The 13,326-nt window shown below is 40.0% G+C and overlaps 1 protein-coding gene across 3 annotated transcripts in view; it reads left to right on the top strand.

Annotated features, from left to right (window-relative positions):
- Positions 1-13,103, top strand: part of LOC135548551 (transmembrane protease serine 2-like) — a 28,857-nt gene extending 15,754 nt beyond the window's left edge. For all 3 annotated transcript variants that reach the window (XM_064978283.1, XM_064978285.1, XM_064978284.1), the window contains exons 5-15: positions 2,116-2,208; positions 2,519-2,635; positions 3,901-4,030; positions 4,583-4,696; positions 4,882-4,922; positions 8,026-8,194; positions 11,477-11,649; positions 11,896-11,991; positions 12,090-12,232; positions 12,471-12,623; positions 12,837-13,103. In XM_064978283.1, the coding sequence (XP_064834355.1) occupies positions 2,116-2,208; positions 2,519-2,635; positions 3,901-4,030; positions 4,583-4,696; positions 4,882-4,922; positions 8,026-8,194; positions 11,477-11,649; positions 11,896-11,991; positions 12,090-12,232; positions 12,471-12,623; positions 12,837-12,845 (1,238 nt within the window). In that variant the 3' untranslated portion in view covers positions 12,846-13,103. The remainder of the gene's footprint in view (positions 1-2,115; positions 2,209-2,518; positions 2,636-3,900; positions 4,031-4,582; positions 4,697-4,881; positions 4,923-8,025; positions 8,195-11,476; positions 11,650-11,895; positions 11,992-12,089; positions 12,233-12,470; positions 12,624-12,836) is intronic.
- Positions 13,104-13,326: the final 223 nt, after the last annotated feature.

Raw genomic sequence — 13,326 nt, 5'->3', positions numbered from 1 at the left:
TATTCACACCCCTTGACTTTTTCCACATTTTGTTGTGTTACAGCCTGAATTTAAAATGCATTACATTGAGATTTTGTGTCACTGGCCTACACACAATACCCCATAATGTCAGAATGGAATTATGTTTTTTAGAAATGTTTTCAAATGAATTAAAAATGGAAAGCTGAAATGTCTTGAGTCAAAATGTATTCAATCCCTTTGTTATGGCAAGCCTAAATAATTTCAGGAGTAATCATTTGCTTAACAAGTCACGTACTAAGTTGCATGGACTTTTGAATGACTACCTCGTATCTGTTCCTCACACAGACAAGTATGTGTATACTCTTAGAAAAAAAATATGCTATCTAGAACTAATAAGGGTTCTTTGGCTGTCCCCATAGGAGAACCCTTTGAAGAACCCTTTTTGGTTACTATTTTGGTTTCCATGTAGAACACTTTCCAAAGACGTTTCTACATAGAACCCAAAAGAGTTCTCCCTGGAACCAAAAAGGTTAGCCTACGGGGACAGCCAAAGAACCCTTTTATCTAAGTGTGTAAGCTTTGTCAGTCGAGCAGTGAATTTCAAACACAAAGACCATACAGGTTTTCCAATGTCTTGCAAAGAAGGGCACCTTGTTGGTAGAGGGTACACAACAAAAAAAGAAAACATTGATTATCACTTTGAACATACTGAAGTTATTAATTACATTTTGGATGGCGTATCAGTCACTGCAAAGATACAGGCATCCTTCCTAACTCCGTTGCCGGAGAGGAAGGAAGCCGCTCAGGTAGTTCACCATAAGGCAAGTGGTGACTTTAAAGCAGTTACAGAATTGAATGGCTGTGATAGGAGAAAATTAAGGATGGATCAACATTGTAGTTACTCTACAATACTAACATAAATGACAGAGTGAAAAGAAAGAAGCCTGTACAGAATAAAAATATTCCAAGAACATGGGATCCTGTTTGCATTAAGGCACTAAAGTAAAACTGCAAAATATGTGCAAAGAAATGAACTTTATGTCCTAAATACAAAGTGTTATGTTTGGGGCAAATCCAACACAATACATTTCTGAGTACCATTGTTCATATTTTCAAGCATGGTGGTGGGTATGCTTGTCATCGGGAATGATGGGTATGCTTGTCATCGGGAATGATGGGTAGGATAAAAAGAATTTAAAAAAGAAACGGAACAGAGCTAAGCACAAAATCTTAGAGAAAAACCTTGTTCAGTCTGCTTTCCAACAGACACTGGTAGACAAATTCACCTTTCAGCAGGACAATAACCAAAAACACAAATTGCTTACCAAGATGACATTGAATGTTTGAGTGGCCTGGTTACAGTTTTGACTTAAAACGGCTTGACAATCTACGGCAAGACTTGAAAATGTCTGTCTAGTAATGATCAATAACCAACTTGACAGAGCTTGACAAATGTTTGTAATAATATTGTGCAACATTGTACAATCCAGGTGTGCAAAGCTCGTAGAGCAGTGTTTCCCAAAGGTAAGCACGTTTTGGTTTTTGCCCTAAAACTACACAGCAAAGCTTGATGATTAATTTATTATTTGAGTCAGCTGTGTAGTGCCAGAGCAAAAACCAAAATGTGCACCCCTTGTGGTCAGGAAGACTGAATTTGGGAAACCCTGTCTTAGAGACTTACCCGGAAAGGTGATTGTATTGACAAATGGGTGCGAATATGTATGTAATTCATATATTACTGTATTTCATTTTCAATACATTTGTAAACATTTCTACAAACATGTTTTCACTGTCATTATGGGTTATTGTGTGTAGATGGGTGAGAAAACAATAACAATTGAATCCATTTGTAATTCAGGCTGTGACACAACAAAATGTGGAATAAGTCAAGGGGTTTGGATACTTTCTGAAGACCCTGTATAGCGTGTTAAGTAGTACTGTTTTCACTTAGTAGCAGTCAACATCTGTAGTCACACAAATGCAAAACAAGCCTTTCCATGTTTCCAGGGTGACAAAAGTAACCAATGGTCAAATGATATGTAAATATCTAGGTCTTGGGTTGAGAGTGCTATGTTAAAAAGTAAAACAAGAGAGCCTCTAGTTGTTTTTATTTTAAGTGTATTTTAAGTGTTGTTTGTTTCTAATCTCTTTCAGTGGTGAAGAAAAGTCGCTGTAAATGTATTGTGACCTTAATTCTAAGTGTCTTAGTTCTCCTTGGGGCAGCTGGAGCGTTGGTTTGGTATTTCTGTACGTACAGTCTCCTTTCATACAGTATCTCCATTGATGCTCTTGACATAATCTGACATGTTAATAATGTTGACATTATTTATATGCTTTTTATAAAAAGACTAGGTTGACATAAGCAAATTCAACTTGCGAATTCATCTTGCTATCCAAATACACAGTTGTCTACGTAGTTTATAGGTGTACCTGGAAGCAAAGGAAAATTACCAAGTAGTTCTTAATCATTGAAAAGGCCAAGAAGAGTAACCTTATTGTCATGGTCAGAGCTGTGATGCCCTGTCTTATGTGTGTGTGTGTGTGTGTGTGTCCACAGTGTCCTACCAGTGTGTGTTGGGGAGGTCCTGTAGCGAGGGAGGTGTGTGTCTGAATGCCTCTCAGTGGTGTGATGGCATCAGAGACTGTCCAGGAGGAGAAGATGAGTTACAGTGCTGTATGTCTCCACTCAATCATGTTAATCATTATAAACTCAGCAACAACAAAAAAATGTCCCTTTTTCAGGACCCTGTCTTTCAAAGATAATTTGTAAAAATCCAAATAACTTCACGGATCTTCACTGTAAAGGGTTAAAACACTGTTTCCCATGCTTGTTCAATGAACCATAAACAATTAATGAACATGCACCTGTGGAACGGTCGTTAAGAAACTAGCAGCTCACAGACGGTAGGCAATTAAGGTCACAGTTCTGAAAACGTAGGACACTAAAGAGGCCTTTCTACTGACTCTGAAAAACACCAAAAGAAAGATGCCCAGGGTCCCTGCCCATCTGTGTGAACATACCTTAGGTATGCTGCAAGGAATCATGAGGACTGCTGATGTGGCCAGGGCAACATATTGCAATGCCCGTACTGTGAGACGCCCAAGACAGCGCTACAGGGAGACAGGACGGACAGCTGATCGTCCTCACAGTGGCAGACCACGTGTAACAACACCTGCACAGGATCGGTACATCCGAACATCACACCTGCGGGACAGGTACAGGATGGCAACAACAACTGCCCGAGTTACACCAGGAATGCACAATCCCTCCATCAGTGCTCAGACTATCCACAATAGGCTGAGAGAGGCTGGACTGAGGGCTTGTAGGCCTGTTGTAAGGCAGGTCCTCACCAGACATCACAGGCAACAACGTCACCTATGGGCACAAACCCACCGTCGCTGGACCAGACAGGACTGGCAAATAGTGCTCTTCACTGACGAGTTACGGCTTTGTCTCACCAGGGGTGATGGTCGGATTCATGTTTATCGTCGAAGGAATGAGCGTTACACCGAGGCCTGTACCCTGGAGCGGGATCGATTTGGAGGTGGAGGGTCTGTCATGGTCTGGGGCGGTGTGCCACAGCATCATTGGACTGAGCTTGTTGTCATTGCAGGCAATCTCAACACTGTGTGTTACAGGGAAGACATCCTCCTCCCTCATGTGGTACCTTTCCTGCAGGCTCATTGTTATGTTCATACAAATATTTCCACGTTAAGTTTGCTGAAAAGAAACGCAGTTGACAGTGAGAGGACGTTTCTTTTTTTGCTGAGTATACTTACAGTATGCTGTTGACCGACACTGTATTCAGGAACCCACTGTTAAAATAAATGTAGATATGGGGGTTGTTCACACTTTGCTATGGTTAATTATATGATTTTTGTTTTCATGCTTTTCTCCCTGAACTGAACGCTGTTCTAACATCAGTCTCTACTTTCCAGTACGCCTTCATGGGTCTGGTTTTGTGCTGCAGAGTTACTCATCAGACAGTCAGATGTGGAAGCCAGTGTGTGCTGATAACTGGAATGACAACATTGGCAGGGCCACCTGTCAGCAGATTGGATACAGCAGGTGGGTCACCAGGAGATATAGAATCACATACTATACATGTCATAGAGTATCATTTGTGATCACTTTCAAATAAAATCATATTGGTCACATACACATGGTTAGCAGAGGTTAATGCAAGTGTAATGAAATGCTTGTGCTGCTTATTTCCGACAGTGCAGTAATATCTAACAAGTAATCTAACAATTCCCCAACAACTACCTAATACACACAAATCTAAAAGGGGTGAATGAGAATGTGTACATAAATATATGGATGAGCGATGGCCGAGCGGCACAGGCAAGGTGCAACAGATGGTGTAAAATACAGTATATACATATGATATGAACAATGTAAGATATGTAAACATTATTAAAGTGGCATTATTTAAAGTGGCATTGTTTAAAGTGGCCAGTGATTTTGTCTCCATGTGGGCAGCAGTCTCGCTGAGTTAGTGATTGCTGTTTAGCAGTCTGATCACTTGTACAGAAGATTTTATTATATTCTGTGCTAAACATTTTGTACATAACATAAATAATATTTGAGGGGCTGACCATACCTATCTCTGTTTCCAAGTGGGTCCTATGTTCGGTTCTCACAAAGAAACCCAGGCTCCATGGCCGTTGATGGCTATATGAAGCTGTCAGGCTTTGACCCTCATTCCCTTCTACAGGGGCAGCTAACCAGCAGGTGACGAGAACATGAATACATCTCATTCAGTCCAGCCTTTTTTTATGTAGTAAATATACCAACATTTAAAAAGTGGTGGGGGAATAAATAAAAATAGTCTTCATCTATTGAATTTTCTGTTTTTACATACAGAATTGCTTCTGTAAACCTTTATATGACTCTCATGATGTAATTTTCTCCCGCAGTCCCTACTGCTCATTACAAGCAGTCTCCCTGCAGTGTATTGGTAAGTCATTACTTTACCTTAACACTGATTCTCTGCACAGACACAGCTGACCTTCAGGTCAGGACAAAGCTTATAGAAACTCAGTCAGGAAGCGGAACTCAACAGAAGGAGTTATTTGTATTATAGGCAGCAGCTACTCTTCCAGGGGTTCAGCAATTATACATTTTTTAAAACATTACAATACATTTACAACAGATTTCACAACATATTAAGCATTTGCCCTCAGGCCCCTACTCTACTACCACATATCTACAACACATAATCCATGTATACGTGTGTGTATAGTGCGTATGTTATCGTGTGTTTGTATGCATGTGTCTGTGCCTGTTTGTGTTGCTTCACAGTCCCCGCTGTTCCACAATGTGTATTTTTATCTTTTTTTAAAAATATAATTGTACTGCTTGCATGAGTTACTTGATGTGGAATAGAGTTCCATGTAGTCAGGCCTCTATGTAGTACTGTGCACCTCCCATCGTCTTTTCTGGACTTGGGGACTGTGAAGAGACCTCTGGTGACATGTCTTGTGGGGTATCCGAGCTGTGTGCTAGTAGTTCAAACAGACAGCTCCATGTATTCAACATGTCAATATCTCTCACAAATACAAGTGGTGATGAAGTCAATCTCTCCTCCACTTTGAGCCAGGAGAAATTGACATGCATATTATTAATGTTAGATCCCTGTGTCCATCCAAGGGCCAGCTGTGCTGCCGTTTTCGGAGCCAACTGCAATTTTCCTAAGTCCCTCTTTGTGGCACCTGACCACAGGACTGAACAGTAGTCCAAAACTAGGGCCCAAAGGACCTGCCTTGTTGATAGAGCTTTTAAGAATGCAGAGCAACGCTTTATTATGGACAGACTTCTCCCCATCTTAGCTACTGTTGTATCAATATGTTTTGACCATGACAGTTTGCAATCCAGGGTTACTCCAAGCAGTTTAGCGGCCTCAACTTGCTCAATTACCACATTATTCATAAAAGCATTTAGTTGTTTAGTGAATGATTTTTCACAAATACAATGCTTTTAGTTTTTTTTATATATTTAGGACTAACCTATTCCTTTGCACCCATTATGAAACTAACTGCAGCTTTGTTAATTGTTGCCGTCATTTCAGTCGATGTGGTAGCTGATATGTATAGTTTTGAGTCATCCGCATACATAGACGCTTTACTGAGTCAGTGGCATGTCGTTAGTAAAGATTGAAAAAGGTAAGGGGCCTAGACAACTGCCCTTGGGAATTCCTGATTCTACCTGGATTTGTTACTTTACTGACTTTATTGTCCCCATGGGGAAATTGTGTTGCAGTGCCATGTATACGTTTAAAGTGGCGTTTAAATACAAAACAAATTGACAATACAACTTTCATAAGTTACATACCAATAATAAGCGACAAGCCTGCTGGCCTTACTGGGTCGATAGGAAAATTAGCTTGAGCTATTTAGAGTGATATCTCACCTGGCACAAATGATTGTCTAGTTCTGTTTTCCCGAGGGGTGCCCTGCCGAGGGGTGCCCTACACTCAGAGGAGAGTAGTTCAAAGTCTGGGTACAGGGGGTGGCTTGGGTCTAAAATTATTTTTGTAGTCTTGTGGAGGGCCCTGACCTTAAAGATCTCATCCAGGCCTGTCTGTTTGACTCAATGTACCTTGCTTGTTGTGGTGATAATCCTTCTCAGCATATTTCTCTGGCTGACGGTGGCATTGCCAAACCAACAAATACAAAAAGTTGAAAAACTCTCAATGAAAGATTTGTAAAACAGAGTCTGTATAGTACAATCAACAATATTTTTATCAGCCCAGAATTATGAAAAAGTACTGTTTCTGTTGACTCTTTTTGTAGATCAGGTCTGTACATTTACTCCACTGAAATGTATTGTCCAAGAGGATACCCAGATATTTGTATTCCTCTACAATCTCTATGTTCTGACCACTGATAGATGTTGCAAAGGTAGGTGTTGTACACTTCCTGAAGTATATGCACATCTCTTTGGTCTTGTTGGTATTGAGGACCAAGTGTGATTTGTCACACCACTTTACAAAGTAATTTAGGACCGGGCCATGGTGTTCCTCATCATCATGCAACAGGCTGATCAAGGAAATTTCATCCGCAAACTTAACGAGGTGTCTGTCAGGATGGGAACTAGTACAACTATTAATGTACAAGATGTAGAGGAGTGGGGACAAAACACATCCCTGAGGAGAGCCTGTGTTGGCTTACTTTGACCCGCTATGATCTCTGACTCAGGAAGTCCAACAGCCACAAAACCAGGAGAGGCTTCCATTAAAGAACACCCTCTGTGTTCTGTTAGACAGGTAAATCTTTATCCACAATATAGCATCACCAAATGTATTATCTGAGTTTCAGAAATTGTCAGAATATGAATGTCATATTTCATGAACCTTGTTTTTAAGCTGTTAAGGTGGGCTATTTTTAACACTTTTCTGGGAAGCTTTAATGTTTTTCTTGCTTTACTGGAAGCATAGCAGAGGTAGACATGCTTTGGTTATTTACAGTATGTTAGTTAGTGCAGGGTTTGCTCCTCACAATGGAGATTCCTGCTTGGGCAGACCACCTCAGTGTTAACAGTATAACTCTGGTTCATAGGCATATGATTACTGCATAAAATAGCTGTAGAATCAGCAGAGGCATTCAGGGCAGTGAGGAATATATATTTTTTTTAATTTTACCTTTATTTAACCAGGCAAGAAACACAACATCTTGAATGAATAACAGAAAACTTTTCATGATAAATTGCTATGGATAAAATGTATCAAAATAACTTCAAAACATGAAGCATGTGTTACTGCTTGACAAACAGTCTCTTTGCAATCATTACCAATTTAAAAAATGAGCGCCGTTGTCGCTTTAGGGTTATAAATATGTTGACTTTTAGGGTTAAAACCCTCTTATCCACCAGAGAAGTGATCCCTGTTTTGTTCAGTTTGAACCAGACTGGCTTCCCCTCTTTGCCCTAGTAGCTTGTGAAAGCCTGAAAGACTAGCTGAGATTTGGCTCTGGGGTTCCCAGATTACTTTACAGTTAATCTTGGAAATTAGAAAATTGGGTTAGATTCTGTAATGTTTCTCTGTGTTGTTGTCTTGGTTCCAGACTGTGGTGTGAGTGTCGCGCCCACTAGGAGCCGTATTGTAGGAGGCGACATAGCGGCGAGCGGGGCTTGGCCCTGGCAAGTCAGTCTGCACTCCAACTACCAGCACCAGTGTGGAGGCTCCATCATCAGCCCTGAGTGGATCATCACTGCAGCCCACTGTGTAGAAACGTGAGTGTGACTCAATCTAACCTCGTACCAAAGCTAATGTATTACTTACTACTAAAGACAGAGAGCCGGGTGGTGGACAAGACTTGACTCAATAATGTGTTCCTCTCAGAGGAGATTCCTCAAGGGAGGTAGAGGAATATTATAGTCCTCAATTTTTTGGGAAAAAACATACAAAATAAAAACTATTTTAAAAAATCCTTGTAAATTAAACTCCAGCATGATTTTGTTGTGGGAGCACTACAACAATGAAACCAGCAGAGGGACTTACTATTGTATGTTTCCTCTGCGTCCTTCTATATGAATTAAATCATTTTCTGACTGAACCCATTTTATTTAAAGAAAACCTTCCATGCATGTTTACCCAGGATAGTAGTGGTCAGAAAGCTACTTTTTTGACCGGATTGCCTAAAACAGTGGTTCCCAAACTTTTTAATAGTCCCGTACCCCTTCAAACATTCAACCTCCAGCTGTGTAGCCCCTCCAGTACTGGGGTCAACGCACTCTCAAATGTATTTTTTTGCCATCATTGTAAGCCTGCCACACACACACACTATATACAGATACATTTATTTAACAGAAGAATGAGTGTGAGTTTGTCAACCGGCTCGTGGGAAGTGACAAACAGCTCTTATAGGACCAGGGCACAAATACTAATAATCAATAGTTTTGCTCTTTATTTAGCCATCTTACATAAAACCTTATTTGCTCATTAAAAATTATGCATAACTCACCACAGGTTAATGAGAAGGGTGTGCTTCGAAGGATGCACATAACTCTGCAATGTTGGGATGTATTGGCGAGAGAGTCTCACTATTAAATCATTTTCCACACACAGTCTGTGCCTGTATTTAGTTTTCATGCTAGTGAGGGCCGAGAATCCACTCTCACATAGGTACGTGGTTACAAAGGGCATCAATGTCTTAACAGTGTGATTTGCCAAGGCAAGAAACTCTGAGCGCAGCCCTAACAAGAATTCTGGCAGTGACTTCTGATTCAATTCAATTTTCACAGAACCGATTGTTGCAATTTCGATGAGGCTCTCATTCAGATATCAGTAAGTGAACTGGAGGCATGAAAGGGAATCTCGTTGTTTGTGTCGTCTGTTTCGGGAAAGTACCTGCGTAATTGCGCACCCAGCTCACTCAGTTGCTTCACTATAAATCACGTTTGACATTGTCCATAAGCTTGACCTTTATTTGCACACAAAAAAAATCATACAATGACAGAAAGACCTGTGTGTTGTCCTTGTTAATGCAGACAGGAAAGAGCTCCAAATTCTTAATCATAGCCTCAATTTTGTCCTGCACATTGAATGTAGTTGCAGAGAGCCCCTGTAATCCTAGATTCAGATCATTCAGGTGAGAAAGAACATCACCCAGATAGGCCAGTCGTGTGAGAAACTCGTCATCATGCAATTGGTGAGACAAGTGAAAATTATGTTCATTAAAGAAAACTTTAAGCGCGTCTCTCAATTAAAAAAATGTGTGAATACTTTGCCTCTTAATAACCAGTCCACTTCTGGATGTTGTAAAAGTGTTACATGGTCGCTGCCCATATCATTGCATAATGCAGAAAATACACGAGAGTTCAGGGACCTCGTGAACCATTTTCACTGTAGTGTCCATAGTTACCACTCTACTATGTCTCCCTGTCATGGCTTTTGCGCCATCTGTACAGATACCAACACATCTTGACCACCAAAGTCCATTTGATGTCACGAAGCCATCCAGTAGTTCAAAAATATCCTCATGTCCTGGTTTCCAGTGGTTTGCAGAAGAGGATGTCTTCCTTAATTGACCCCCCATAAACGTAATGGACATATACCAGGAGCTGTGCCAGGCCTGACAAGTCTGTTGACTCACTAGCTTGTATGCGACGCAGGATTTTTTTCAAAACATCACCTGCCATATCACTGATGCGCCCTGAAACAGTGTTGCTTAATAAAGGCATTGTCTGTATAGTTTTTTGGGCCTTTTCCTCCAGCAATGTCCCAGCCAAATCCAAGGCAGCAGGAATAATTAAGTCCTTCACAATAGTATGATTCTTGCCTGTCCTAGCCACTCGGTAGCTCACAATATAAGACGCGTCTAGCCCATTCTTATTAAATGGTATCTGTTGCTTTTACACGTCTTTCTACTTGAAAGTCATCTATATTCTGGCTCAAAAACTTGTGGCTTATTTTTTAAATTGTCATATTTAGTTTCTAAATGTCTGTGCAGAGTGAAGGTTTCCCAGCAGAGAGTAACGGTCAATGTGATTGGATGTTAATTATTTGACAAGGCTACCTGTATTTGACATTGTGTTGTTATTTCGCTGAACACTAGATGGTTTTGTCACGCCCTGACCTTAGAGATCCTTTTTATTCTCTATTTTGGTTAGGTCAGGGTGTGACTAGGGTGGGTAGTCTAGTTTTTTCATTTCTATGTTGGCCTGGTATGGTTCCCAATCAGAGGCAGCTGTCTATCGTTGTCTCTGATTGGGGATCATATTCAGGCAGCCTTTTCACACTGGATTTTTGTGGGATCTTGTCTATGTATAGTTGCCTGCAAGCACTACATTGTCTTCATGTTTCGTTTTTGAGCTTTATTGTTTTCTGTGAGTTTCATCAAATTAACATGTGGAAATCTGTGCTCGCTGAGCCTTGGTCCATTAATTCAACCAATGTTCGTGACAGGTTTACTTTATTTTTGGCTGTCAAACAAGGTTATTCATGCAAGGGGAAAAAAAAGTCACCCAAATGTGTAGTCCCGTTTGATAATATAAATGTACTGTTTGAAAATGTGAAGACATTTTTTTTATAATTTAACTTACAAACAGGTTTGTCCAACTATTCTGATTTCTTGAAAAAAAAAATGTCTAGCCTTTAACATCAATTATTTAAATACGTTTAAATTAAATACACATTTTCACAAATGTTGTAGCTTAGACCCTATTTTATATAAACTGAGTTCATCGGTTGAGACATACTCTTGAATACAGGGTGGGAGTTTATGCATTTCTAGATAATGTCAAAAGGTTAAAAAAAATAACAAAAATAATTAAAATCATGAAATAGTTTGACAACCCTGTATGTATGCTTTCAAATGTTATCACACCCAATACATTTTTTCCACTGATGAACACATGGATGTGTCACCTCTATCGCCTGAATATTTTGACATTCAGGTCCAAGAAGTCACTTTCTGACCACTTCAACCATTGGTAAAGGTTTTGTTAAAAGGGGAGCAGTCAGAAAGTTATTGAAATCATATGGATCAACCCCTCTGTCATTTTGTATGGTAGGCTATCACAGCCCAGTCAGTGGACGGTGTATGCGGGCTATTTGATCCAGACACAGATGGCTTATGCCACTGGCAATTCAGTGAGACGCATCATCTCTCACGAAGAATACGACAAGCAGACTAAGGATAATGACATCGCTCTTATGAAACTCAACACACCCCTCACTATGTCAGGTAAGTCACTGGTCGATTTCAAACATTTGAAATACATGTTCCAATGGAAAATTACATTGGGGGTTTGGAAAAATAACAGTATGATGTGAATTGATACACATGCATAGTAAAGTTGTGTTCAACCTTTTCAATGTTGTGAAGGAGCCCTAACCCAGTTAATATTATATTTTTTTTAATGTGTCAATGTTTTGGAAGTCAAATTGGAGTACAACACTCCAAGCCAGTCTTAAATGTTTTGTGTTGTAGATAAGGTGAGACCAGTGTGTCTGCCCAACTTCGGAGTGAATCTGACTCCCCAGCGAGAAGCCTGGATCTCTGGATGGGGTTCCATTAGGAGTGGTGGCAAGACAACTTTTATTACAGGACCAATGACTGTCATTATTAAACACAGGTCATCAGAATAAAATCTATTTGTTGTATTAAATCTTTATGCTTGACAGGGTTGGTGTCAGACAACCTGCTTCAGGCCCGGATCACCATGTACAGCAGACACACATGTAACGCACAGTTGGTGTACAATGGACGTGTCACCACCTCTATGATCTGTGCTGGGACACTGGCAGGAGGAGTGGACTCATGTCAGGTCAGATTCACACTTAAAATATTTTGTAATAGATATTCATGGGAAGTTTTTTTACTACCTACTTGATGCTACATGTATTCTTTCTTATTTGATATAATCTTTTGATTTGCTGTTTTCTTCTTGTGTTCTGATAGAGCGGGTGGTGGTATAATGAAGAAATGAACATACTCTGGAATGTATAAAGTTATGATCCCATGACGTAATGCTAACTTGGGGGGGTAACTTTTGTGTCTTGCAGGGGGATAGTGGAGGACCCATGGTGGCCAAGGAGGGTTCATTATGGTGGCTGGTAGGGGACACTAGCTGGGGTATAGGTTGTGCTCTGAAGAACAAGCCAGGAATCTACGGCAATGTCTCCCACTTCCTTCCCTGGATATATGAACAAATGCAGGTAGGTACTAACAGTAACTAACAGTTGATTTATTGTAAGGTAAGAAAATATAGCATTTTATTGTCTCTTTTCAAATGCATCTGTTTTGCATAACTCCATACAGGACATAAAACATACACAAATATAGAGGGCAGGGGGCTATACAAATTATGTGGATTATTACGTGGATTATTACCTTTTAACGTGTTTTATCCACTTTGAATTTCCTTGCAGAAAAATTGATGGAGATACCAATGATGATGGCCTCTTTTGCTTATGAAATTCACCTTCTGAATAAATGACACGTACACTGCTTTCAGGGAAGATTTTTGGTGCCTGTTGAATTATAGGCAAAGGGTAGCTACATTGAAGAATCTAAAATATATTTTGATTGTTTAACACTTTTTTGGTTACTACATGATTCCATGTGTGTTATTTCATAGTTTTGATGTCTTCACTATTATTGTACAATGTAAAAATAAAGAAAAACCCTTGAATGAGTATTTGTGTCCAAGCGTTTGACTGGTACTGTACATATGATACACACAAAATGCAAGCAACTGCTTATATCTGTGATTCATAAGGGAGTGACTGTTTTATGTGAATTAATTTCCTGGAGCTGTCTCTGTATGGGACACAAAGACATGACTGCTTCCTTATGTGCTTATGTGCCAAGATGTGCACTGGGAGTGACTCAGCTTAGGTTTGTGATATCTCCCTCTCA

Source organism: Oncorhynchus masou, chromosome 11 (assembly GCF_036934945.1).
Source record: "Oncorhynchus masou masou isolate Uvic2021 chromosome 11, UVic_Omas_1.1, whole genome shotgun sequence".
Lineage (NCBI taxonomy): Eukaryota > Metazoa > Chordata > Actinopteri > Salmoniformes > Salmonidae > Oncorhynchus > Oncorhynchus masou.
Note: the sequence above shows the minus strand (reverse complement) of the source record. Positions and strands in the feature narration are given on the sequence as shown.